At 45.1% G+C, this 27211-nt stretch overlaps 1 protein-coding gene across 1 annotated transcript; it reads right to left on the bottom strand.

Moving 5' to 3' along the window:
- Positions 1-17703: 17703 nt before the first annotated feature.
- Positions 17704-19156, bottom strand: LOC143864699 (uncharacterized). Its single transcript, XM_077375471.1, has 2 exons — positions 18013-19156; positions 17704-17901 (listed from the first exon to the last, which is right to left on the bottom strand). Exons 1-2 carry the CDS (start codon positions 18823-18825, stop codon positions 17704-17706), a joined length of 1011 nt encoding a protein of 336 aa, XP_077231586.1. The 5' UTR covers positions 18826-19156.
- Positions 19157-27211: the final 8055 nt, after the last annotated feature.

Raw genomic sequence — 27211 nt, 5'->3', positions numbered from 1 at the left:
CACATATAAACACACACCCTCGTACAAGGAAAGAGAGAAGAAGTTTCAACCTTAGTTGTAAATTCCGTTTCGGTCGCCATTTCGTTTTGGCCACCGAAACGGAATTTCGGTGGGATTTCGGTCATTTCGGTGCATTTCGGTCGAAACTTTTCGTTCAGACAAAAAATATATTAAAAAATATGAGAAAAGTCCAAAAAAATATAAAATCAATAAAAAAAGATGAAAAACTAATAAATAGTCCAAAATATGTGTCCCAAAAGGCATATTCATTACTTAAACACATAAAATCTTGCACAAGTCCAACTGATAGTCTGATACATATAAAAACATAAAAAAAATATACATGAAAGTGAAACATAGACAATAGCCAGTAGCAACAACTCTCAGTCATCATAACCCGGATGATCATACTCAATGTCTTCTTCGTCGTCGTCGTCGCCGCCGTCATCACCACCTGGACCACCAGTAGGGACATCTTCTTCAAGAGGCATGAGAAAGTCATCGTCGTCGTCCCCGGCCCCAACCACAACAGTAGGTGCTTCAAGATTTTCCCACCCAATGTCTTCCGGCGTGAATATGACATCTTCCTCTTTTGCAACCCAATCCATATAACATCCAGATGGTCTATGCTCAAAGGGTCACTAGTAGTAGATGACTTCCTCAACAAGTCTCTGAAAAGGAAAACATTAAGTTTAATGTCAAAGGTTAAACTTAAAAGCTTAAAGTGATGAGGTGAGAGTTGAAAACATTATATACGTTGTATACCTTTCTCGAAACTTAAGATTGTAATGGACAAACACCAAGTCATCTAATCTCTGGTGCTCCAACCTATTTCTCTTTGCAGAGTGAATGTGTTCGAAGGTGCTCCAATTCCTTTCACACCCAGTCGCACTGCAGGTCTGACTGAGGATTCTGATCGCAAAGGTCTGTAATTCTTCCACGTCACCTCCGAATTGATTCCACCATGCAACTGTAAAGTAACAAATAGTAAAGCATTATTTGTTGAGAAACTGAAAGTTAAAATGAATTATACTTAATTAAACAAACAACTCAAATATACCTGGTCCCAACTTCGTTCGTTTGCGGATTGCAAGCTTCATTCCAAACATACCCTTAGCCTCTCGATAATCCTCAATCTGATTGGTGATGAGGTCTTGTGTACCTTCATCAGATACCAGTCGAGTGATGCATGCCAACAAGCCTCTGGTTACTTCACTGTGCCTAGAGAAGGTAGGAGTGAAAAAGAGAGCAGGGTTAAGAAAATATCCTGCTGCATGGAGGGGACTGTGGAGTTGCATATCCCATCTTTGGTCGATGATCCTCCAGATGGGATTGTAATCTGATTTTCTCTTCAACCTCTCCTTAATGTTCTCTTTGGCCTTATCCATGGCCTCATATAGGTAACCCATCGCCGGTTTGTCCTGCCGATCTACCAAACGCAGCACTCTCACTAAAGGCTCGCTGATGTTTAGAATATACTTGCATTGGTCCCAAAAAAATTTATCCAACACAATACTAACTACCCCTTCACTCAGTGGGTGTTGGACAAACCTACTAGTACTATACTCATCAGACACAAACATCTGCTGAAGTGCTTTCCGATTCACCACCAGACTTTGTATGCTAATGAAATTTGTAGCAAATCTGGTTGCAGCTGTGGAACCCGATCCGAGAGAGGCGGGGGACGTGCCCCCACGCGAGTCTCGGGATCATCCACGTGAAGGAGAGCTCCGCCAAGGAACTCTCGAAAGAGTGCCCCTCACAGCATGAGCGGCGATGTGAAGTGAGATACCTCTCGATTCGGGGACTAGCCCGGATTCGAGACGCACCTTAAACAAAGAAAGAGTCGCCATCCAAGGAAGTAGGCCCTGGATCCCATGCTGTGCTCTGTCGCAACAGATAACCAGAGATATATAAAAGGTCCGTGCCTGATGACGAATGGGGAAGGGGTTAGGCGCCCCCAATTCGCCCAAGTGCGAGCACCTGGTCTCTTATGCCATTTATTATTAATTTTGAAGAATTTTGGGCGAAAATCACGCGAAATGGGAACGAAGATCTCCGAGATAACGTCTATCTAATCATGCATGTCTCGGAGATGAATAAGAAGCACAAAAAGGAAATGAAAGATGTCACCTAAGAATAGCTAGATTATGAGTGCCATGCCTAATTGGTGTCTAAGTTCTGGTGGGCACACACATGCATGCTACATCTAAAGGTATAGGATCTGTACATGAAAGTAAGAAAACACAGCAAAACATACAGCACAACCAATGACTCGACACGACACACCCTAAACTCTAAGGCGATAATTGACTCGGACCAAGATGGCCATCCATCTTAGCTGCACTACGTATCCCAGCCTCGGGAAGAATCAGAGCCAACGTAGTTCGGCGACCTATGCTAAACTACAATGCCTAACCCTCTAGAACCGCTATCCTAGACTCGATTAACTAGACCCGACTAGTTTTTAAAGCTTCTTGCGACATTACTTAAGTTCAAGTGCATGGTGATTTTTAGGACTCCCTGTATGCCCTAACTAATGCCAGTGAACCCTACACCCTAGGTGTGACTAGGCTGTGTGTCCTAAGGAAAACCGTGGGCTATCTAAGCGCGTTCTAGTCTAGCCATCGGCTCGACTAAGTGTCTAACCGACCACAACCTGAGGCCTCCTAACTCTAGGGACACTCACACGACCGGACATGACAAAGCAACACAATCAGGACAGACTCCCCACTCTACGACACCCCCAAACGCCTAGGACTGACTCCTAACTCTATGGGAGGATCTTTTGAAAATTGTTGGTAAAGTTATTTTGAAGAATTTTTGTAGTTTTGGAAGGTTTTGAAGTTGTGAAAGTTATGAAGTTGGGGGAAATATTTGCAAAATGGTGACTGCACTCAGGATGCCAGCAGCATGCCTGAGCTGCCTACGTACCCCTCAGCTAGGGATCAAGCCATCCGTAGTTCGGACTAGATTTTCCTAACTACTCCTAATGACTCGAGATTTTGAAATTTTTGATTTTTAGATGTTTTTGAATTTTTAAGTGTTTTTCACATGTTTTTGACACAAGAAGACAAATCCTATCATCATGAGGGGAGGACAGACTCTTGAAATCCCGCAAAGGTCGGACAGCATCCTATGCTTTGCGGGGGGGGGGATGAACAGAATAACCACTCTGCAATGGTTGGACAGCATCCTATACCTTACAAGAGCGGATAGAAAAACACAAGATTTGATGAGAGGTTGGATAAAATCCTAACCCCTATGATGATAGGACCGAATCCTGAAAGAAAGACAGACTCTCTAGCTAAGGACAGACTCCTAAGCTAAGGACTGACTCTGAAAATAGGATTCTAAGAAGGAGGTGCTAATGAGACAAAGCCTGTCTCCTAAAAGAAAATGAGATAAAGAAGGGTGCTAGTGAGACTATCAAGCTAAGATAAAGCTCACAAGTAACAAGGAAAAAGAGACCTTGTGCATATTTGGCAAAGGTAAAACAACCAGCCGGGCCGGACAGCTACCTAGCCCTAGGGTGCAACAAATGTGCAACCCAATACCCATAAGGGTAAGGGGTATGATGCCAAGCCGAGTAGGATGTTCTCCCAAAACCAAATGATGCACAACGAGGAGATTTAGGAAGAAAATGAGATTGGGTGAGACTCCTAAACAAAAAGATGAGCTCCAAGAGAGGTGCTGACGAGACATGGCATGTCTCCTAAGGATAGACTCACTAATGAGACAAAGCTTGTCTCTAAAGGATACAACTTTCTCTGTCTGAGACATAGCCTGTCTCCCTGAGAGGGCTCTAGAGAACTCTTTCATTGCCCTTGCAATGAAAGGATTTCTAATTTCTAGGGGATACACACCATAAAGACTTGGACAAGTCTTTAAATGAAGAAGGGAGTGCTACTTGGACTGAGCGAGTCCCCTAATGATGGGCTTAGGCTAGTGCCTTCATCGCCCTCGCAAAGAAAGACATAGTGAGGGTAACTACCAGTCCGAGTTAATTTTCAACATAAGCTAACCAACCACATGAAAGGCAGGTGATCTATGCATCCCAGTGATTGGGACGGGAATATGGACAAATATTTGAATGAATCAAGTACAAGAAGCAAGTACTTGAGTCACTGCACTGATAATGACGCACCCGCATATACACTATGCTCATCCACTTTTAGTCATTCTGGAATTTAAAGAAAATTATCATTCTTTTCAAACATTTGCTGAAAACAACATCAACTAAATTGGAAGAAGGCAAATTGTATTAGAAAACAACTAACATTTAGACATGGGCAGCCATTTAATTAATTCAATAAACAAAAATATATATCAGACAAATCCAATTGATGTTACATAATCATCATGACACTATTTCTCATAACAGATAACGACAATTCAAGATCACAAACATTTGGACAAACAAAATCAAGACTCCAATCACGCTTTGGAATACGGTCAGTACTCATAACCAAATAGATGAGAAAATAACAAAAGTCAACCAAGGAAGAGACAAAATCCAGAGATAAAGATCAAACAGGGGAACTTATCTCTAAAAAATTTGTAATTTCGTTTTAACACAAGCGACCCAATTGATGGCATTAAAGCAAATCACAGACTTAACATCATTAGGGCCCATTCGGTTGCCGAAAGGATTTTGATTCCGATTTCTCACATTCATAGCCCTTTTATGTTGCAATTTGAATTTGGATCTAATACTTGGATTTCCAAATATGCCTTGTAAACGAGTGATCAGAAACCCACAGATCCAGCCTTTTACTTCTTTGTCTTCCCTCAACAGGAGCTGGTGGATCTAATCACTTTGTGTTCACAACTCAATTCCAAACCCAAATACACCATAAACGTATCCAAATGGGCCTTCCTAGTAAATACGATTTCTATTTAGATCATAATCTGAGAAGATTACCTGAGCTGCTGGGTGGAGATGGGCCGCGGCAACGGCAATAGCATGCAGCGGCAGAAGTGGCGGCAAATGGAGACAATTAGAAAGGGGGTTGAGGGAGGAGATGAAAGATGGTCCGATTGAGAGTGTAGGGGGCGAGATCGCTATGGGAGGCGGTGCGAGATGACGGAGGTGATGAAAGATGCGGAGATGGCCAGTGGAGATGGTGGCCGTAGGGTGGGCAACAAACCCCTCTCTCTTCCCTTCTCCTCTCTCTCTCTCTCTCTCTCTCTCTCTCTCTCTCTCTCTCTCTTTTCTTTTGTTTTTATTTTGCGACAAAATATCGCAAAACAGAGAGGGAGGTGCGGTGGTGGGTTTTTAGAAAAAAAAAGAAAGATTGGAGAGGTGATCAGAGGAGGTGGTGGCGGCGGTGGAGAGGGGCTGTGATGGGGGTGATGGGAATGGAAACGGTGATAGAAGGGGTTGCTTGCAGAGGAGGTGAAAATGGGTGAAACAGATGTGGAGGAATGGGGGTTTGAGCTTGGCAATGGTGGTGGCCGAATCTGGATGGGGATCCAAATGGGTTTCGGGTCTAACGGTGGAGAAGGGTGGCTAGCGGTGGTAGAGAAGGTGGAGATGGGTGGAGGATGGTGGCGATTTTAAAATCGCATATACGATCGGAAATGGGTTTTGGGGTTTAATGGAGTTTGGGTTGCATTCAAGGTGGGAACGGAGGTGGGTGGAGGATGGTGGATGCTGTTGGGGGTATGAGGTTGAGGATGGTGGAGGATGGCGGTGCGGTGGAGAGTGGCTGTGGGTAGGATGGGTTTCGATTTTCGGAGGTACAGGGAAATGGGGTTTTGTCTTTTGGGTTTGGAGGAGGTGAAGGTGGAGACAGAGGAGGGTTTTCGAAGGGTTGGGTGATGGTGGTGAGGACGGTGGCGGTGGAGCTGAGGAGGGAGGAGGAGGTGGTTGCAGAGAAAGGGGTTTTTTCGACAGAAATGGGTTTTGGGTTTGGGAGGTGTAGAGAGAGGGGATTTCGGTTTTGGGTTTGGAGGGAGGTGAGGATGGAGATGGAGGGGATTTTCGAAGGGTTTGGAGGTGGTGGTGTTGGAGGTGGAGGATGGTGGAGGTGGGTGGAGGGCAAATGGGTGGGTTGCGGTGGAGGTGGAGTTGCAGAGGTGGCGGTTTGGGGTGGTTTATGGTGGTGGTAATGTTGCAGAGGTGGCGGTTTGGGGTGGTTTATGGTGGTGGTGGTTGTGGGGGAGGCTCGGCCGGAGATGGCTATGGTGGAGGAGGAGATGGTGGAGGTTGCGGGCTTGCCGGATTCCGGCAAGCTTGCCGGAGAAGAAGGTGGCGGCTGTGGGGGGTTTGGGCAGGATGGGTTTTTGGTAGTGGTGGTTGGCTAGGGTTTTGCCGGATTTTGACCGGAGGAAGAGGAAGGTGATGGTGGCAGAGCTCCTCCCTCTGTTCTTGATTTTTTTTTTTTTTTTTGGTTTTGGGTGGGTTTTGATGGTGGCTCAGATTTGCAGAGATGGAGGTTGTGGCTGCGGAAGTGGAGGTAGAAAGGAATGGAAGAGGAAGAGGAAGATGGGGAGGTTGCAGGCTTGCTGGATTCCGGCAAGCTCGCCGGAGAAGGTGGTGGCTGTGGTTTGCTTTTTTTTTTTCTTTGTTTTTTTTTTTGAAAATGGATGAGCTCCTCCCTCCCTCATGCAAGAACTCCCCTTTGTTTTATACTTAGGGTTGAATCCCTAACTCTAATCCTAACCCTCTATGTGGCATCTTCCTCTTCTTGGGTGATCTCCACCCTTGATCTCCTCCATTGCCTTTACAAACCCTAGAAAATCTCTTCCTCACCTCATCCTACCCACACATTTTCTTTGATTGATCCTATGGCTTGGAATTATTGCTTCTCAAGCAAGCAATGTGAACATCCAAGAATACCCTTAAGGATGGGTTGATTTCCTCTTTGCCCAAGCCCCTATTTTGAAGAGTGATATACTTGCCCCCCCCTTTTTGCTCTAGACAACCCCATCTAGTGTATTTTAACTACTCTTATCCTTACAGGGGGGTGGCTCGGGTAGAAACAGGGGGCGGAATAAAAATCTTTTTTTTTTCTTTTTCTTTTTATTTGCCTATGGTAAGCCAGTATTGGCACACCCATGCCCTGCTAATTCATACTCCCTTTTATATTTCTTTAAACTACGCCCGGCTCGAGCTCGAGACACGGGTTGGGGTGCGACCTGGGTTGATTCGTGAAATTCGGGTTGAGATTTCCAACTGCCAATCGGGTTAGGCTCCGATTAATTCCATTCATTTTCCGCCTGACCTCGGGATTTCATTCGGATACACGGGTTTAGGGCGCTGTCAAAATGGGGTGTCTACAGATGCCCCTCTTTGGCAGAGGGCGCTTGTCGCGCGAATGCCAAAGCCGAACAGACAACACATTTTGACTGGCCCAAGATTTCAAACGGAAGGAACGAGATGGATCGACGAGACAGATTCTCATCGAGAAGGAATGATAAGATGAATTGGCGAGACAGACTGTCACAAATTGCAGAATGGAATAATTAGACAGCCTCTAATTAAGCCACTCAGAGATTTGGAGATTATAAAGCGGAATGATTAGACATCATCTTGATCAAACCTAAATTGGGATCTGAGAAGACAGCATCTTGACAGATCAAAACAGCGGAATGATTAGACAGCATCATGATCAAACCTAAATTGGGATCTGAGAAGACAGCATCTTGACAGATGAACGAAGCGGAATGATTAGACAGTTATCATGATCAAACCTGGATTGGGATCTGAGAAGACAGCATCTTGACAGATGAACAAAGCGGAATGATTAGACAGTTATCATGATCAAACCTAAATTGGGATCTGGGAAGACAGCATCTTGACAGATGAACGAAGTGGAATGATTAGACAGTTATCATGATCAAACCTAAATTGGGACCTGGGAAGACAGCATCTTGACAGATCAATACAGCGGAATGATTAGACAGCATCACGATCAAACCTGGATTGGGATCTGAGAAGACAGCATCTTGACAGATGAACAAAGCGGAATGATTAGACAGTTATCATGATCAAACCTAAATTGGGATCTGGGAAGACAGCATCTTGACAGATCAACACAGCGGAATGATTAGACAGCATCATGATCAAACCTGAATTGGGATCTGAGAAGACAGCATCTTGACAGATGAACGAAGCGGAATGATTAGACAGTTATCATGATCAAACCTAAATTGGGACCTGGGAAGACAGCATCTTGACAGATCAATACAGCGGAATGATTAGACAGCATCACGATCAAACCTGGATTGGGATCTGAGAAGACAGCATCTTGACAGATGAACAAAGCGGAATGATTAGACAGTTATCATGATCAAACCTAAATTGGGATCTGGGAAGACAGCATCTTGACAGATCAACACAGCGGAATGATTAGACAGCATCATGATCAAACCTGGATTGGGATCTGAGAAGACAGCATCTTGACAGATGAACAAAGCGGAATGATTAGACAGTTATCATGATCAAACCTAAATTGGGATCTGGGAAGACAGCATCTTGACAGATCAACACAGCGGAATGATTAGACAGCATCATGATCAAACCTGAATTGGGATCTGAGAAGACAGCATCTTGACAGATGAACGAAGCGGAATGATTAGACAGTTATCATGATCAAACCTGGATTGGGATCTGAGAAGACAGCATCTTGACAGATGAACAAAGCGGAATGATTAGACAGTTATCATGATCAAACCTAAATTAAAAATTTGATTTGAAAAATGCGCTCAAGTTTTCTCAAATCCTGATTCGTTAAAACTGCTATCTCAACCGTCAATGCATGCTAAGTATCTTTTATGGTCTGACTTTCGTCAGGACATAAAAGATGCCCCTAGTAAAATTTCGCTTCCAGTTCAGGAGTCTTAACAGAACTCAAACAGATTCAAGCTTTCTTTTATGAAACTCGGGTTACAAAGATTTTGAAGGTACAAGAGACTGACTCTTGCTGAAAGGCCTACCACTTTTATGCCAATTGCAAGGGCTCTGGGCCTCAAAGGCTTTCAAAATGCACAAGAGACTGATTCTGCCTGAAATACTTTCAATTTTCTGCCAGCTATCAGAACTTCAGGTTGCAATGACTTTCAACTTCCAAGCAGACTGATTCCGCTTGACACATCTTCAACCTCCTGCCTGCTGCAGGAATTTCAAATGGGCCTGAGAGCTTGCCGCGCTTCTAGACCATGTATAGGTCATTTCGCCTTCTGGAGATGCGACTTCAGTTTCTGGTACCTGCTACCCCAGCTTTTTGAAAGGATACTGGACCAAACAGGTCATTTTGGGACACACCTGACTCGACTGAGTACATGACTTTGACTTGACAAAAAATGACCTTGACGACTGCTTGTCAAAGGACTTTTGGTGAATACACGACCGAGTTACAAGACTGACTTTCAGGAAAGACTGAATCTGCTTCTCAATTTGATAATCGTTTTAAGATGGTACAGCTTACCACTCTTGGAACTCTTTGAATACCGTGCTTTAAGGTGATTACGCCTCTTTCTGGTATTTAGTCATGGTTATTATACCCTTTGGATTGCTCGGTTTTAACCCCTAGCTTAGAGGAATATCAAAGGAAGCCTTGCCGGCACTTTTCAGACCTTGAAGTGATGCCGATACAGGTATGACGTCTTGCTAGCTTCTGAAGTTTAGTCCTTTACGAGAAGTCACTGCCATGACCAGACTGCCTTTTGGGTTTTCAATCTGGCGGACCGCTTGCCTTAATTTTTGCCTGGACTGCCTGCCCTTGCAGGTTTTCCATCCAGCAGGCTCTGCACCCTGATTTTTTTTGCCTAAGCCGCCCCTTCGGGTTTTCAACTTAGCGGGCGAATGACCCTAACTTTTGCCTAGACCGCCCTCTCGGGTTTTCAGTCTAGCGGGTCTAAGACTCCATTATTCTTTTCTTTTCTTTTTCTGTTTTGCCACAAACCTTTGCCTTATCACACCAGGAGGACTTCTAGGTGGGTTAGGGTTTGAAAGAATTGGATTAGGATGTTTGCATTGACTGGACCGAATCTGGACCCTTCCAGATAGCCTACGTACCTCCAAAGAGTGAGGATCAGGTCCGCGTAGTTCGCCCATTGGGGACTTTGGGTAGAGATTGCTTTGATTTAAGTCTCTTTCTTTTCTTTTCTTTTTTCGAAAGCTTTGAAAGATTTGACCGAACCCGAGTTTGTCAGGTTGCCTACGTACCCTGTGGAGAGGGATCAGGTCATGGCGTAGTTCAGGCTTTGCATCTTTTATGACGTAAGTCATAAAAGATGCCCCTGGTTTGAGGGTGACAAAGAAATTTTGGTTTCACTTATTGGCTCAAAGGGTTTGCAAACGGTATTTGACTTTTCCCTTCTTCTTCTTTTTTGAATGGGATTTTTGGCTTTGAAGCTCAGATCGACCAAGGACGGCCTCCCGGTGTCTCAGGCATAATACTTTTTAAGTTGATCAAGGTTTGTGGGTTCTGTTAGTTTTTCACCATTTTGATCAAGGAGTCTGACGGCTTTTCCAGGCAGGACTTCATCGACAATGTAAGGACCCGACCAGTTTGGTCTGAACTTCCCTCGGGGATCATGGACCGGTGCCCTGTAGGATTTCAAAACGAGGTCACCTTTCTGGAGATCTCTGATCTTCACCTTTTTGTTAAAGGCCTTCTCAATTCGACGCTGATACCCCTGGACATGATACAGAGCTCTGAGCCTCTTCTCATCAATCATCTGCAACTCCTGATACCGGGCCCTTGCCCATTCTGATTCTGGCAAACCAGCTTCCATCATTACCCTTAACGAAGGAATTCTCAGCTCAACTGGTAGGACTGCTTCCATCCCATATACTAGTGAATATGGCGTAGCTCCCGTAGAGGCCCTGATCGACGTTCTATAAGCCCACAAAGCATATGGTAGCTTATTTGACCAGTCCTTGTACGTTTCTGTCATCTTGCTGATGATGGCTTTGATGTTCTTGTTTGCGGCTTCGACGGCACCATTTGTCTGAGGCCTGTATGGTGAGGACTTGTGATGCTTGATCTTGAACTCCTCACAGAGGTGTACCACTTCTTTCTTGAAGTGCGATCCATTGTCTGAGATCAGCTCATGCGGCACCCCGTATCTGCAGATGATGTTCGTTCGAATGAATTTGGCGACTGAGGCTGAAGTCAGCGAAGCGAAGGATGCGGCTTCGATCCACTTAGTGAAGTAATCGATGGCTACCAGGATGTACTCATGCCCGCTTGAAGATTTCGGAAACACCTTTCCAATAATATCGATTCCCCAGACTGAAAACGGCCACGGCGAAGTCAGAGAATGTAACTCAGAAGGCGGCACATGAATGAGGTTGGCGTAAACCTGACATTTATGACACTTCTTCACAAATGCGAAGCAGTCAGCTTCCATGGTTGGCCAGTAGTACCCAAGTCTCAGGATCTTTCTTGACAGCATCTTCCCGTTCATGTGAGGCCCACAGACTCCTTCATGCGTCTGTTCTACGAGATTAGCTGCTCGATCTTCATCTACGCAAAGAAGCTGGATTCCATCAAATGACCTCCTGAAGAGCTCATTGCCGCAGATAATGAAGTTAGCCGCCAACTTCTGGAGAGACCTCCGCTCTTTTCCTGATGCTTCAGGGGGGTGCCCTTGGCCTAAAATGAGATTCTTTATATCAATGTACCAGGGCTTTCCATCTGGACATCGGGCTGCTATCTCTATAGCGTTCACATGCGCTGGAGCCCATTGTAACCGCACTGCCAGAGGCTGAACTTCCATTGATGCAGAGATATCCAACATTGAGGCTAGTGTAGCCAAAGCGTCCGCGAAATGATTTCTCGTCCTCGACAGATGAGTAAATGTAACATTCTTGAACCTTCTGACCAGGGAATCCAGGTGCGTGTGATACGGGATCAATCTATCCTCCTTTGTTTTCCATTGACCATTGATCTGACAAATGATCAAGATCGAGTCCCCGAAAACATCTATCTCTTGAATATGCAGAGCCAAGGCCGCTTCGAGACCAGCAATGCAAGCCTCATACTCGGCCTCATTGTTGGTACACTTGAACTGCAACTTGATGGACACGGGGATGTACTCTTTCTTCGGAGATATCAACACTGCCCCCACTCCTTGACCTCGGTTGTTCACAGCACCATCAAAATACATCAACCATCTGGTGCTTTGGACCTCCTCTTCTACAGCCATGATCTCTTCGTCAGGAAAATCTGCCGTCAGAACGGCATTCTCATCTATAGGCGCATCAGCCAACTGCTCAGCTATCACACGCCCTTTAACTGATTTCTGGGTCACATAGGCAATATCAAATTCAGACAATAGCAGCAACCATCTGGATGTTCGCCCGGTGAGAGCGGGCTTCTCGAACAAGTACTTCAACGGATCCATCCGTGAGAGTAAGAGAACCTTGTTTGATAACAGGTAATGCCTAAGCCTCTGAGTTGCCCAAACTAGTGCCAGACAAGTCTTTTCCAAGATAGAATATTTGATTTCGTATTCCAGCATCTTCTTGCTGATGTAGTAGATAGGCTTTTCTTTCTTCGACTCAGGGGCTTGCTGGGCTAACATGCAACCCATAGCTGTGTCGGTGACAGATAGGTACAGCAACAGTGGCTGGCCCGGAATAACTGGCGACAAGACAGGAGGCAAAGTTAGACACTGCTTGACTTTCTCAAATGCTTCCTGACACTCATCATTCCACTTCTTCGGAGAATTTTTCTTTAGCAGCTTGAAGATGGGTTCACACGTCATTGTCAACTGATTTATGAACCTTCTTAGGTACTGAACCTTTCCCAGGAAACTACGGATCTGCCTCTCGGTCCTCGGCGGCTCCATCTCTTGGATTGCTTTGATCTTTTGAGGATCTACCTCGATCCCTCTTTCGCTGACCATGAATCCCAACAACTTCCCTGAGGTGACCCCGAATACACACTTGCTCGGGTTCAAGCGAAGCTTATACTTCCGGATCCTTTCAAAAAACTTCCCCAGGACTATGGCGTGCTCTGGTCGAGTCTTGGATTTAACAATCATGTCATCGACGTAAACTTCGACCTCTTTGTGAATCATGTCATGCAATAAGGTGGTAGCCGCCCTTTGATAAGTTGCCCCTGCATTCTTCAGCCCAAACGGCATCACTTTGTAGCAATATGTTCCCCATGGAGTGGTGAACGCAGTTTTTATCATGTCCTCAGGGGCCATCTTGATCTGATTATATCCGGAAAACCCATCCATAAAGGATAACAAAGCATGACCAGCTGTATTATCCACCAGGAGATCGATGCTCGGCAAAGGAAAGTCATCCTTGGGACTCGCCTTGTTCAAATCTCTGAAATCCACGCACATTCTGACTTTTCCGTCCTTCTTGGGCACCGGTACTATGTTAGCCAGCCATTCTGGATATTCAACCACTTGAATGAAGCCCGCATCTAACAGCTTCTTGACTTCATCATGGACTTTCAACTCCCATTCTGGTTTTAATTTTCGAAGCTTTTGCTTTTTCGGCTTGGCACCTGGGATTAGGGGAAGACGATGCTGGACAATGTCTTCGCTTAATCCCGGCATGTCATCATAGGACCAAGCAAAAACTTCTTTGTATTCCTTAAGCAAAGTGATTAATTCTTCACGCTCCTCCGGGGATAACGTTTTGCCAATCCGTATTTCCCGGATTAAGGTTTCATCACCTATGTTGACGATTTCAATTTCTTCTTCAAGTGGTTTAGCCCGACGCTGCTCCTCCTGAGTGATCATGTGTTTGATCTCAGGGGGAGTTTCGTCGGCGTCCTCATAAGAGGGGGAGTCTTGATCATTGTTATTAGTTTTATCAATTTGAGAAGCAGAAACAGAGTAAGAGACAGGAAGATACTGAAACGAGTCTTTCATTTCATTCATAGAATCAAAATTTACATCATTGATCAATTGGCCCACAGCAGGCTTTACAGTATGCTCAAAAAGAAAGTTTGTATCGTCAACTGAAATGTTGACACCTGACTCAAATGGACTATGTATGGACTTTGCAGTATATTCTATGACGGACTCATCTTCATAGACAGCATCTATACCGGAGGACTCGCCACCCACACCAGGAATGTCTAAGCTTCCTAAGGTACCTGCATCCAAAGAATTGTTAGAAATAACAGACTTTATACTTGACTCGGAAACAGACACATACTCAGAAACTTTAGACTCTTTTGGAGAAACATGACCACACTGAAGAACTAATTGAGGAATGACCTGAGAAGTCCAGTTATCGAGGGGTACCTCAGCTGGGGTAATTCGGCCCTTAGGGCTCAGGAAGCGCGCATCTTCTCCGATCATAGCAATGACCGGTGCCTCAACCTCGAAGAGGGAGTCTAGAAGCTGCGGCTCTAAGTTCTTAGCCCAATCAGATTCCTGCTTTTCGACAGCTACAATCTGTCCATGGAAGTACTCGTCTGGCAATTCGTCAGCGGAGAAGATTTCAAAACCTGGTAACTCTTTCCCAGACTCATCAAACCACGGCTCGGGAAAACCATAGAACGGGCGATCGGCTCCTTCTTTCCTGTACTTACCATTCATCAACAGACTGAACGGTCCCATAGGCAGCTCTAGGCCCCGACGACGCAGCTCTGCCCACTTCAGCATGTACTGCTTTCTTTCCCTGATCTCTTTCTTGGTGGGTTCATATCCTAACCCAAACAAATTGTTTGCGACCTTCAGCTCCGGCCACTCAGTTAAACCTTGCAGACTTCTCCCCAGACCAGTTCCAGGAATATACCCATATTTGCGCATTATTCGGGCTACCTGCGCATTTGCACTGGACATAAACAGAATTTCTTCGCTCATAGCCTCTTCCATAGTAATGGTCGAGACTTCAAGCGAAAACCCAGTCAGACTGACATCTATGGTGCTTGAACCGATCTGCTCTTGGGATATCTGTCCAACCTCTGGTTCTGGATCCCCTCGAACTGTGACAATTCTGTTATCCTTGATGAACTTGAGCTTCTGATGGACAGTGGAAGGAACCACTCCGACTTTGTGAAGCCAAGGTCGGCCGAGAAGGAGAAAGAACGAGGTCTTGATATCTAGAACTTGGAATTCTATGTCAAACATTTCACCTCCGATCTCAATTTCGGTGACCAAGGTTCCGATGACGTCCCTTCTGGTCCCATCATAAGCCAATATCCCCTGCTCCGACGGAACATAATCATTCGGCCCAAACCCCAAGGCGGTAGCGGTGCTCAAAGGACATACATTCAGAGCTGACCCGTTGTCAACCAAAACCTCTGGTACCTTCTTCTTATTGCACACGACGGTGATTCTGAGGGATTTTGTATGATTCTTACCTTCCGGAGTCAGATCTTCATCCGAAAAGGACACGGTCATAGCTGATCTGGCCATAGATACGAGCCCAACCAGCTCACCAGGGGTTATATCCACAGACACCTGCGCTGTATTCAATTCACGAAGTATAACCTGCCGGTGCTTAGGGGATGACATTAACAGACCCCAGATAGAAACATTAGCTTGGGTCTTTCTAAGCTGCTTCAACAGAATGTCCTCATCTTCCTCAGGACTCAACCTCTGATTCTGATTCTCAACAGCTCTGGCAATCTCAGCGGGATTCTCTGCTCTCAACTCAGGGGGCTTAAAGAAACGTCCACCACGGGTAACATGGCGAACCTCATCACACGGATCGTTCAACAGCAGCAAGTCCTCATCCTCAAGCTTAAGGACATATGGGACTTCGCTTTTCTCTTCTTCCCCCTCGAATCTGAGGACATAAGGACCTTCAGAGGACTCCCCAACTTCCTGCGCAGAGGACAAGACATAAGGCTCTTCGCGCTTAACTTCCTCATCATCGGATTCCCATCTCAAGATATACGGCTCATCAGAAATAACGGCACATATACGGGAATGATCCAGCACAACCTCTTCAGTAAGAATGGCAAAAACATTTGGAGGAGGCATAGTATGCGTCGGCAATGGGTTCCTGGTGACATTAGGAAGAGCTTCCACTGCAATTTCTTTTGCCTCAATCTTATCCTGGATCCTATGCCTTAGTGCCATACATCTGTCAGTCAAATGCCCAACACTCTGGTGAAATTCGCAGTACTGATCCCTTCTCCAATATTTCGGGAGAGGATTTGGGGCTTCTCGAGGTTCTAGTAGAGTGATCTTCTTGTCCCTCAACAGCTTTTTGAGAGCCACGGATAGGGAATATGGTAAGGGAGTGAATTGTCTGGGCTCAGTTCTTTCCGGACGAACTCCTCCGGGACCTTCTCTCCTAACTGGACGAGCAGTATTCACATTGTTAACTTCCTTCGGAGGCGCCATAGGCCTTTTTCCCTCTCTGACATCTGAGGTGGAGGTTCTAGCTCTCAGGCCGCCCTTAGCCAATATGTCTTCGATCCTAGTCCCGGTCTTGATCAGATGATCGAAGTCATTGAAGTACTGGATTGACATATGAGGAAAGTAAAAGGGGGAAAGATTCTTGACGGCAATCTTGATAAGATCGTCATCCGGTAACTTGTGGGTCATTTGTGCTGCCTTTCTCCTCCATCGCCGAATGAAGGAAGTAAAGGTCTCATTGGGTCCCTGCTTCAGCGATTTCAAGTCCCTTTTCGTCACGTCAATCCCCTCTTCCATGGAGAATTGCTGGACAAATTTGTTGGCTACACCTTCAAGGGTCCTGCTTTCTTCTGGTTTCAGATGCAAAAACCACTTCTTCGCTGTCCCAGTCAAAGTTCTAGGGAACACCAAAGCAATCTGCTCTGGGGATAAACCGTGCTGCTGCAACAGAGGAATGACTGACTTAAGATGGCTACGAGGGCACCCCATTCCGTCGTATTTGTCAAAGTCTGGCATTTTGAACTTGGGCGGAAGTACGACCCCTGGAGCTATCATGAATTCAGACATATCCAAATTTTTGGGACCTTGGCACTTCATGGTTTCCATATCCCGAGTCAGCTTCTCAATTTGGTCAGCCAATTCCTGTGCTTTATCAGGATTTCCCAGGTTAGGAAGACAGTTCTCTGCTGCGTACTGGCCCTCATCAAAGTCTTCGATTTCAGGCAATACAGCTGGCCTGGGAGAAACAAGAGGAACAGAAGGTATAACTGAAGGCTGCTGATTGGCCGGGTCTTTAGAGGTAGAAAGACGATCATTTTTCAGGAGGGCTATATCATCCTTCATGGCACTCAGCTGAAGAAGAATAGCCTTCATCATCTCATTCGTATCAGGACTGTTGTTACCGGTCCCTTCCATTGATTCAGATGCAAGTGAAATGGGTGAAAGGATTTCCGGACGACCAAGGAGAAGCGGCGCAGGAGAAGTAAAGGATTCTGGGGAAAAAGAAAGTCTATTCAGCCTGGAATCTGAAGACTGACGGGACCAGGCCGATTTTGAATTGACTTTCTTAGGAGCGATGATGTCCCGCTAAGACTCCTGAATGGAAGTTAATAAGTTAGATTGCACATTTGATAATTGAAATCAGGTAGCTTCCACAAATAGAGAGAAAAGAAAAGGAACACACTTTGCATTGATTAAATCGAGACAGGTTACAACGACAACGATTGGCAACATAAAAATTGATGAAACTTTGAATCGCCAACTGCTTATAACATGTATCAAGTAAAACTCTTTTCTCTATATTTTCATCTATAATGAGACCGGGATTACAATCTTTGACTTTGATTATGTTCAAGTAAAACAAGTGAAGACAGTAAAGAAATGATAATTTCATGCCGAAAATACTCATGGTTCACCAGTCCGAGCTTTTCGGCTTGCAGGCCCTCCAGACATTCCTTCCTTCCGAAGTTTAGACACGAAAGCAGATCTCCTCTCCACGATTTTGTCTCTCCAAGCAGCTACTATGGATGTAATGAGATCAGGAGTAAGGTCTTCACAGTTAGGTGGTGTGATAACCTTCGGAGCACAAGAGCTTGCATTAATCTGGCAAGGGAAACACAAAGGTGCATAGAAAGATGATTTTTCTAAACCCATAAGATAGACGAATGAGTATGGGTAGGTGCTGGTGATAATTTTTGGACAGGATTGACTCACCCAATGAAATTGGTCTTCCCCTACATTCTTCAGCCAATGGCGCCACTCATTAAGCTGGGGTTGCTTAATCTTTGTCTTCCAAGAATGAAAACCCTTGAGGGTGTACTCAATGCTGTTTTGTGGCTGAAGGATAGTGAGTTTCTCACATAGCCACACATATAACAGCTTAGCACATCCGAAAAAATTATCCTGTACCTTTTTACTAGCAATAAGGTCTAAGCCATAAAAGGTTTCGGCTAGCATTGTAGGGACAGGATTCCTCCCCTCATTTATCTGATCTACTATTGTCAACAAAGTGAAAGGGGCGGCACTAGAGTCTCTGCGAAGGACATGGCGTGCAAAGACAGCAAAGACTAGAGCATTACGTCGACATTCCTGAAAACGGGAGTCAGTTGGGTCGACGTTTTTGGAAAACAACTCAATGAGGGTCTGAAATTGCACATCTTTCTCTGCTAAACAATGCAGGGTTCTCACAATCTTATTTTCGAATAATCTGCAAAAAAGGTCATGAGGGGAGCTTATGCTTGAAGGTCGGATCCAAAGTCCCCCAGGAGGAATCTCTAACAAGGCACACCAATCTTCGAATATAGGACAAAGTTCAAAAGACCCAAATCGAAAGACATGGAAGACAGGGTCCCAACATCCAGCAGCTGCTTGAAGAAACTTCCAATCTATACCGCGACTGTTCAGATGAGTAAATGAACCGATGAAATGCTCAGCCGCACTCCTTTCTTCACATCTTAACGGAAAAGATTTAACAGTCTCCGCTATCCATTTATCTAACAAATTATTCGCCATGATCTGACCTATCATTCAAATAGGACAAAGATCAGGAAGGAATAGGAATAACTGTGCGCAGACAAATGACAAGGCTAACTCGGCAATCAGTTTTATAAAAAGGATACCGTCTGAGACAATGAATTTTTCATCCAAGATGAGAGGTAAACAATAGATCAGAAAAATAGACCACGGCCATAAGATGACAGAAGTAGGTCATAAACCGGATCTAAGTCTGGCGTTGAATACCAATAACTTTACGATCAAGAGGATCAGAATGGTAGACCATGGCCATAGGGACAGCGATAAGCTATCGGCTAGATCTCGAGGTGAAACAAGTATACAGACGAACATATATCACCAAAAATGGGTTCTAAGCTAAATCAAGGCTATACCTGGGAATTAGGAGAAGGAAAACTGACTCTAAAGAATAGCCGTCATGCTCAAAATGTGCTGCAAAAAATTCAACAGCATAACGGCTAGACAAGAAAGATAAGGTGAACTCATGGTTTAACTAACTCTGAAGAGTAGCGGTCATGCTCGAAATATTCTGGGTAAAATCCGGCAGCATGACGACGCTAGAAAGGATTCCCACAACTCAACCCAAGGTATATGAATAGCGGTGGTAACAACAACTCCTAATCGGAAAACGAAATAGGGCTGCCGAAGAAAGGTGAGCCAATGAAGGACTGACCATAGGTGAGAACTCATGACAACGAGTCAAATCCCCTAATCAACAGATCAAGGACAAAGCAGGGCCAAGGTAATGGCAAGCAAAAGGCCACTGATCAGATCCAGATCTGAATAATGAATGGGTATAACTGATTGAAAAGAATGAGGGACTCTAACTAAGAGGAGAACCCTATATAATCAGTATACAAATATACACATACACATATCCTAACCAGGGGCACCAGCCCTAATCCTAATCTAGCGGAGTCAAGGAAGTCTCGACTCAAGACAGAGTGATGAGTATACTAGGACCGTGCTGTAGCCATGTAAAATGAACTACCCTAGTCTACAAAGGGGACGGAGCTCCTAAACTCTAGGCTTGACATGTGTAAGCAACACATGTCCGACCCTTATATGAATGCAATATACTTATATAAACATAGGTACTTCCTAGTTGGGTTTCACTAAGTCAGTAAGTATATACATAATATATAAAACAAAGTAGGGCTCCGGACTCAATCTATCAGGTACTATGCGTATGAAACATACTTAATATGTATAACAAAAGTACGCCCAATGTTATACATAGTATGCTTCATTGCCCATCGGCTGCTGTAGACAAAAGTACGCCCAATGTCTACGGCTGCAGCACCGGCGCATAGCTTGGAAATAGATTCAACAGTACCATCAGGGTGTAACAACATCCCAGTCGGGCACGCACTGAATCTATCCCGTGGAGCCAATAATGATGAAAAACAAAGAAGAAATAAACAATAAACAATATGGTAATGCATGATGTGCAGTGTGTGTATCCCTCGTTTTAATTACGCACCTACTTGGTGCCCCTGGATTCTAACGATAAAGTTCCCGTTTAGCTTGGTTTTGACCCAAATTTCTTCAAAATTAATTAAAATGGCATTTTTACAGAGTTAGGCAATGTTTCAAGAACTCCCCAGCAGAGTCGCCAATCTGTGGAACCCGATCCGAGAGAGGCGGGGGACGTGCCCCCACGCGAGTCTCGGGATCATCCACGTGAAGGAGAGCTCCGCCAAGGAACTCTCGAAAGAGTGCCCCTCACAGCATGAGCGGCGATGTGAAGTGAGATACCTCTCGATTCGGGGACTAGCCCGGATTCGAGACGCACCTTAAACAAAGAAAGAGTCGCCATCCAAGGAAGTAGGCCCTGGATCCCATGCTGTGCTCTGTCGCAACAGATAACCAGAGATATATAAAAGGTCCGTGCCTGATGACGAATGGGGAAGGGGTTAGGCGCCCCCAATTCGCCCAAGTGCGAGCACCTGGTCTCTTATGCCATTTATTATTAATTTTGAAGAATTTTGGGCGAAAATCACGCGAAATGGGAACGAAGATCTCCGAGATAACGTCTATCTAATCATGCATGTCTCGGAGATGAATAAGAAGCACAAAAAGGAAATGAAAGATGTCACCTAAGAATAGCTAGATTATGAGTGCCATGCCTAATTGGTGTCTAAGTTCTGGTGGGCACACACATGCATGCTACATCTAAAGGTATAGGATCTGTACATGAAAGTAAGAAAACACAGCAAAACATACAGCACAACCAATGACTCGACACGACACACCCTAAACTCTAAGGCGATAATTGACTCGGACCAAGATGGCCATCCATCTTAGCTGCACTACGTATCCCAGCCTCGGGAAGAATCAGAGCCAACGTAGTTCGGCGACCTATGCTAAACTACAATGCCTAACCCTCTAGAACCGCTATCCTAGACTCGATTAACTAGACCCGACTAGTTTTTAAAGCTTCTTGCGACATTACTTAAGTTCAAGTGCATGGTGATTTTTAGGACTCCCTGTATGCCCTAACTAATGCCAGTGAACCCTACACCCTAGGTGTGACTAGGCTGTGTGTCCTAAGGAAAACCGTGGGCTATCTAAGCGCGTTCTAGTCTAGCCATCGGCTCGACTAAGTGTCTAACCGACCACAACCTGAGGCCTCCTAACTCTAGGGACACTCACACGACCGGACATGACAAAGCAACACAATCAGGACAGACTCCCCACTCTACGACACCCCCAAACGCCTAGGACTGACTCCTAACTCTATGGGAGGATCTTTTGAAAATTGTTGGTAAAGTTATTTTGAAGAATTTTTGTAGTTTTGGAAGGTTTTGAAGTTGTGAAAGTTATGAAGTTGGGGGAAATATTTGCAAAATGGTGACTGCACTCAGGATGCCAGCAGCATGCCTGAGCTGCCTACGTACCCCTCAGCTAGGGATCAAGCCATCCGTAGTTCGGACTAGATTTTCCTAACTACTCCTAATGACTCGAGATTTTGAAATTTTTGATTTTTAGATGTTTTTGAATTTTTAAGTGTTTTTCACATGTTTTTGACACAAGAAGACAAATCCTATCATCATGAGGGGAGGACAGACTCTTGAAATCCCGCAAAGGTCGGACAGCATCCTATGCTTTGCGGGGGGGGGGATGAACAGAATAACCACTCTGCAATGGTTGGACAGCATCCTATACCTTACAAGAGCGGATAGAAAAACACAAGATTTGATGAGAGGTTGGATAAAATCCTAACCCCTATGATGATAGGACCGAATCCTGAAAGAAAGACAGACTCTCTAGCTAAGGACAGACTCCTAAGCTAAGGACTGACTCTGAAAATAGGATTCTAAGAAGGAGGTGCTAATGAGACAAAGCCTGTCTCCTAAAAGAAAATGAGATAAAGAAGGGTGCTAGTGAGACTATCAAGCTAAGATAAAGCTCACAAGTAACAAGGAAAAAGAGACCTTGTGCATATTTGGCAAAGGTAAAACAACCAGCCGGGCCGGACAGCTACCTAGCCCTAGGGTGCAACAAATGTGCAACCCAATACCCATAAGGGTAAGGGGTATGATGCCAAGCCGAGTAGGATGTTCTCCCAAAACCAAATGATGCACAACGAGGAGATTTAGGAAGAAAATGAGATTGGGTGAGACTCCTAAACAAAAAGATGAGCTCCAAGAGAGGTGCTGACGAGACATGGCATGTCTCCTAAGGATAGACTCACTAATGAGACAAAGCTTGTCTCTAAAGGATACAACTTTCTCTGTCTGAGACATAGCCTGTCTCCCTGAGAGGGCTCTAGAGAACTCTTTCATTGCCCTTGCAATGAAAGGATTTCTAATTTCTAGGGGATACACACCATAAAGACTTGGACAAGTCTTTAAATGAAGAAGGGAGTGCTACTTGGACTGAGCGAGTCCCCTAATGATGGGCTTAGGCTAGTGCCTTCATCGCCCTCGCAAAGAAAGACATAGTGAGGGTAACTACCAGTCCGAGTTAATTTTCAACATAAGCTAACCAACCACATGAAAGGCAGGTGATCTATGCATCCCAGTGATTGGGACGGGAATATGGACAAATATTTGAATGAATCAAGTACAAGAAGCAAGTACTTGAGTCACTGCACTGATAATGACGCACCCGCATATACACTATGCTCATCCACTTTTAGTCATTCTGGAATTTAAAGAAAATTATCATTCTTTTCAAACATTTGCTGAAAACAACATCAACTAAATTGGAAGAAGGCAAATTGTATTAGAAAACAACTAACATTTAGACATGGGCAGCCATTTAATTAATTCAATAAACAAAAATATATATCAGACAAATCCAATTGATGTTACATAATCATCATGACACTATTTCTCATAACAGATAACGACAATTCAAGATCACAAACATTTGGACAAACAAAATCAAGACTCCAATCACGCTTTGGAATACGGTCAGTACTCATAACCAAATAGATGAGAAAATAACAAAAGTCAACCAAGGAAGAGACAAAATCCAGAGATAAAGATCAAACAGGGGAACTTATCTCTAAAAAATTTGTAATTTCGTTTTAACACAAGCGACCCAATTGATGGCATTAAAGCAAATCACAGACTTAACATCATTAGGGCCCATTCGGTTGCCGAAAGGATTTTGATTCCGATTTCTCACATTCATAGCCCTTTTATGTTGCAATTTGAATTTGGATCTAATACTTGGATTTCCAAATATGCCTTGTAAACGAGTGATCAGAAACCCACAGATCCAGCCTTTTACTTCTTTGTCTTCCCTCAACAGGAGCTGGTGGATCTAATCACTTTGTGTTCACAACTCAATTCCAAACCCAAATACACCATAAACGTATCCAAATGGGCCTTCCTAGTAAATACGATTTCTATTTAGATCATAATCTGAGAAGATTACCTGAGCTGCTGGGTGGAGATGGGCCGCGGCAACGGCAATAGCATGCAGCGGCAGAAGTGGCGGCAAATGGAGACAATTAGAAAGGGGGTTGAGGGAGGAGATGAAAGATGGTCCGATTGAGAGTGTAGGGGGCGAGATCGCTATGGGAGGCGGTGCGAGATGACGGAGGTGATGAAAGATGCGGAGATGGCCAGTGGAGATGGTGGCCGTAGGGTGGGCAACAAACCCCTCTCTCTTCCCTTCTCCTCTCTCTCTCTCTCTCTCTCTCTCTCTCTCTCTCTTTTCTTTTGTTTTTATTTTGCGACAAAATATCGCAAAACAGAGAGGGAGGTGCGGTGGTGGGTTTTTAGAAAAAAAAAGAAAGATTGGAGAGGTGATCAGAGGAGGTGGTGGCGGCGGTGGAGAGGGGCTGTGATGGGGGTGATGGGAATGGAAACGGTGATAGAAGGGGTTGCTTGCAGAGGAGGTGAAAATGGGTGAAACAGATGTGGAGGAATGGGGGTTTGAGCTTGGCAATGGTGGTGGCCGAATCTGGATGGGGATCCAAATGGGTTTCGGGTCTAACGGTGGAGAAGGGTGGCTAGCGGTGGTAGAGAAGGTGGAGATGGGTGGAGGATGGTGGCGATTTTAAAATCGCATATACGATCGGAAATGGGTTTTGGGGTTTAATGGAGTTTGGGTTGCATTCAAGGTGGGAACGGAGGTGGGTGGAGGATGGTGGATGCTGTTGGGGGTATGAGGTTGAGGATGGTGGAGGATGGCGGTGCGGTGGAGAGTGGCTGTGGGTAGGATGGGTTTCGATTTTCGGAGGTACAGGGAAATGGGGTTTTGTCTTTTGGGTTTGGAGGAGGTGAAGGTGGAGACAGAGGAGGGTTTTCGAAGGGTTGGGTGATGGTGGTGAGGACGGTGGCGGTGGAGCTGAGGAGGGAGGAGGAGGTGGTTGCAGAGAAAGGGGTTTTTTCGACAGAAATGGGTTTTGGGTTTGGGAGGTGTAGAGAGAGGGGATTTCGGTTTTGGGTTTGGAGGGAGGTGAGGATGGAGATGGAGGGGATTTTCGAAGGGTTTGGAGGTGGTGGTGTTGGAGGTGGAGGATGGTGGAGGTGGGTGGAGGGCAAATGGGTGGGTTGCGGTGGAGGTGGAGTTGCAGAGGTGGCGGTTTGGGGTGGTTTATGGTGGTGGTAATGTTGCAGAGGTGGCGGTTTGGGGTGGTTTATGGTGGTGGTGGTTGTGGGGGAGGCTCGGCCGGAGATGGCTATGGTGGAGGAGGAGATGGTGGAGGTTGCGGGCTTGCCGGATTCCGGCAAGCTTGCCGGAGAAGAAGGTGGCGGCTGTGGGGGGTTTGGGCAGGATGGGTTTTTGGTAGTGGTGGTTGGCTAGGGTTTTGCCGGATTTTGACCGGAGGAAGAGGAAGGTGATGGTGGCAGAGCTCCTCCCTCTGTTCTTGATTTTTTTTTTTTTTTTTGGTTTTGGGTGGGTTTTGATGGTGGCTCAGATTTGCAGAGATGGAGGTTGTGGCTGCGGAAGTGGAGGTAGAAAGGAATGGAAGAGGAAGAGGAAGATGGGGAGGTTGCAGGCTTGCTGGATTCCGGCAAGCTCGCCGGAGAAGGTGGTGGCTGTGGTTTGCTTTTTTTTTTTCTTTGTTTTTTTTTTTTGAAAATGGATGAGCTCCTCCCTCCCTCATGCAAGAACTCCCCTTTGTTTTATACTTAGGGTTGAATCCCTAACTCTAATCCTAACCCTCTATGTGGCATCTTCCTCTTCTTGGGTGATCTCCACCCTTGATCTCCTCCATTGCCTTTACAAACCCTAGAAAATCTCTTCCTCACCTCATCCTACCCACACATTTTCTTTGATTGATCCTATGGCTTGGAATTATTGCTTCTCAAGCAAGCAATGTGAACATCCAAGAATACCCTTAAGGATGGGTTGATTTCCTCTTTGCCCAAGCCCCTATTTTGAAGAGTGATATACTTGCCCCCCCCCTTTTTGCTCTAGACAACCCCATCTAGTGTATTTTAACTACTCTTATCCTTACAGGGGGGTGGCTCGGGTAGAAACAGGGGGCGGAATAAAAATCTTTTTTTTTTCTTTTTCTTTTTATTTGCCTATGGTAAGCCAGTATTGGCACACCCATGCCCTGCTAATTCATACTCCCTTTTATATTTCTTTAAACTACGCCCGGCTCGAGCTCGAGACACGGGTTGGGGTGCGACCTGGGTTGATTCGTGAAATTCGGGTTGAGATTTCCAACTGCCAATCGGGTTAGGCTCCGATTAATTCCATTCATTTTCCGCCTGACCTCGGGATTTCATTCGGATACACGGGTTTAGGGCGCTGTCAAAATGGGGTGTCTACAGCAGCAGGGCGGCACAACTCCTTCCCACCTGTGAACTTCTTCCTCATCAAATTCAAGAGGCTTCCGTGGTTGTAGATGAACTTTGTAATCGTCCGAGCCCTCTCAATTGTGGTTGCTATGTGAGGAAATACAGTCGGTTTTCACAGATGCTCCAAGATGAGATCTAAGCAATGAGCTGCGCACGGAGTCCAGATGAATGTACCAAACGCGACTTTTAGTCTTTTTCCAGCAGCTTTGTAACTTGGCTCACTGTCAGTTACAAATTGCACCACATATTCAGGATTCACCTCTCCGACAATCTTTGCAAAGATATTGTATAATTCATTGGCATTCTTCACTATGCCAGATGCATCAACGGATTTGATGAATATGACTCCTTTAGGACAGTACACCAAAAAGTTGATTAGGGAACGTTGTTTGGTGTCTATCCATCCATCTGCTATAATGCTACAGCCAGTGTATCTCCATGACATCTTAATCTCCTCCAAGTAGTTATTTACCTCATCCACTGTATTCTTCAAAATGGGACCCCTTAAAGCATGATAAGTAGGTGCCTTATAACCCGAACCCACGGCATTCACAGCATCAAACATAGGTTGCCAGAAAGGTGAATTGGCAACGTTGAAAGGGAGATTGGCATCGTAGCAAAGCATGCCAACCGCCATGTCTGTTCTATCCATTGTTTCTTTAGTAGCCAAAGCACTTTTAATGCTTGGCTGGGCTCCAGGGGTTGTTCGTGGTGCAAAGAAATTCCTGATCTCTCCTGTGATTCCCTTCTTCTTCCTTTTTGTACCACTCGGTTCTACAAGAACTTTCTTACCTCTTCGTTGAGGGACTTGAGGCAATTGTGTGCCAATGTCTTCTTCATCCTGCTCTTCTTCTTCGTCTGGTGTGCCATAAAAACCTCCAACCTCTGCTCTGGATAGGCTCATCCTAGCCCTTTCTTTTCTCTTTGCATCTAAAAGTTACTTCATTCGATATTTTACATCTTCAGTCACTTTTTTGCATGATGCTACTTCACCAGGAACAGCCGCTAAATGTTCTTTCAAGCGGGTTATACCTCCACTCGATATGACTTTGCCACAGAATATGCAAGTTATTTTATTTCTTTGACCCGGAACCAATGTACCGTAAGCCCATGTCGGGTCATCCGAT

The sequence above is a fragment of the Tasmannia lanceolata genome, unplaced genomic scaffold, assembly GCF_043159265.1.
Source record: "Tasmannia lanceolata isolate RefF3 unplaced genomic scaffold, GAP_Taslan_0.1 ptg000003l, whole genome shotgun sequence".
Lineage (NCBI taxonomy): Eukaryota > Viridiplantae > Streptophyta > Magnoliopsida > Canellales > Winteraceae > Tasmannia > Tasmannia lanceolata.
This window is presented reverse-complemented; position numbering and strand designations above follow the sequence as displayed.

What these genes read in the sequence shown, in the direction of transcription:
- LOC143864699 (XM_077375471.1), bottom strand. Translation starts at nt 18,825, where the DNA reads ATGATAGGTCAGATCATGGCGAATAATTTGTTAGATAAATGGATAGCG. An exon ending in GGGAAGACCAATTTCATTGG is followed by an intron (nt 17,902 to 18,012) that starts GTGAGTCAATCC and finishes TTCCCTTGCCAG; the next exon opens with ATTAATGCAAGCTCTTGTGC.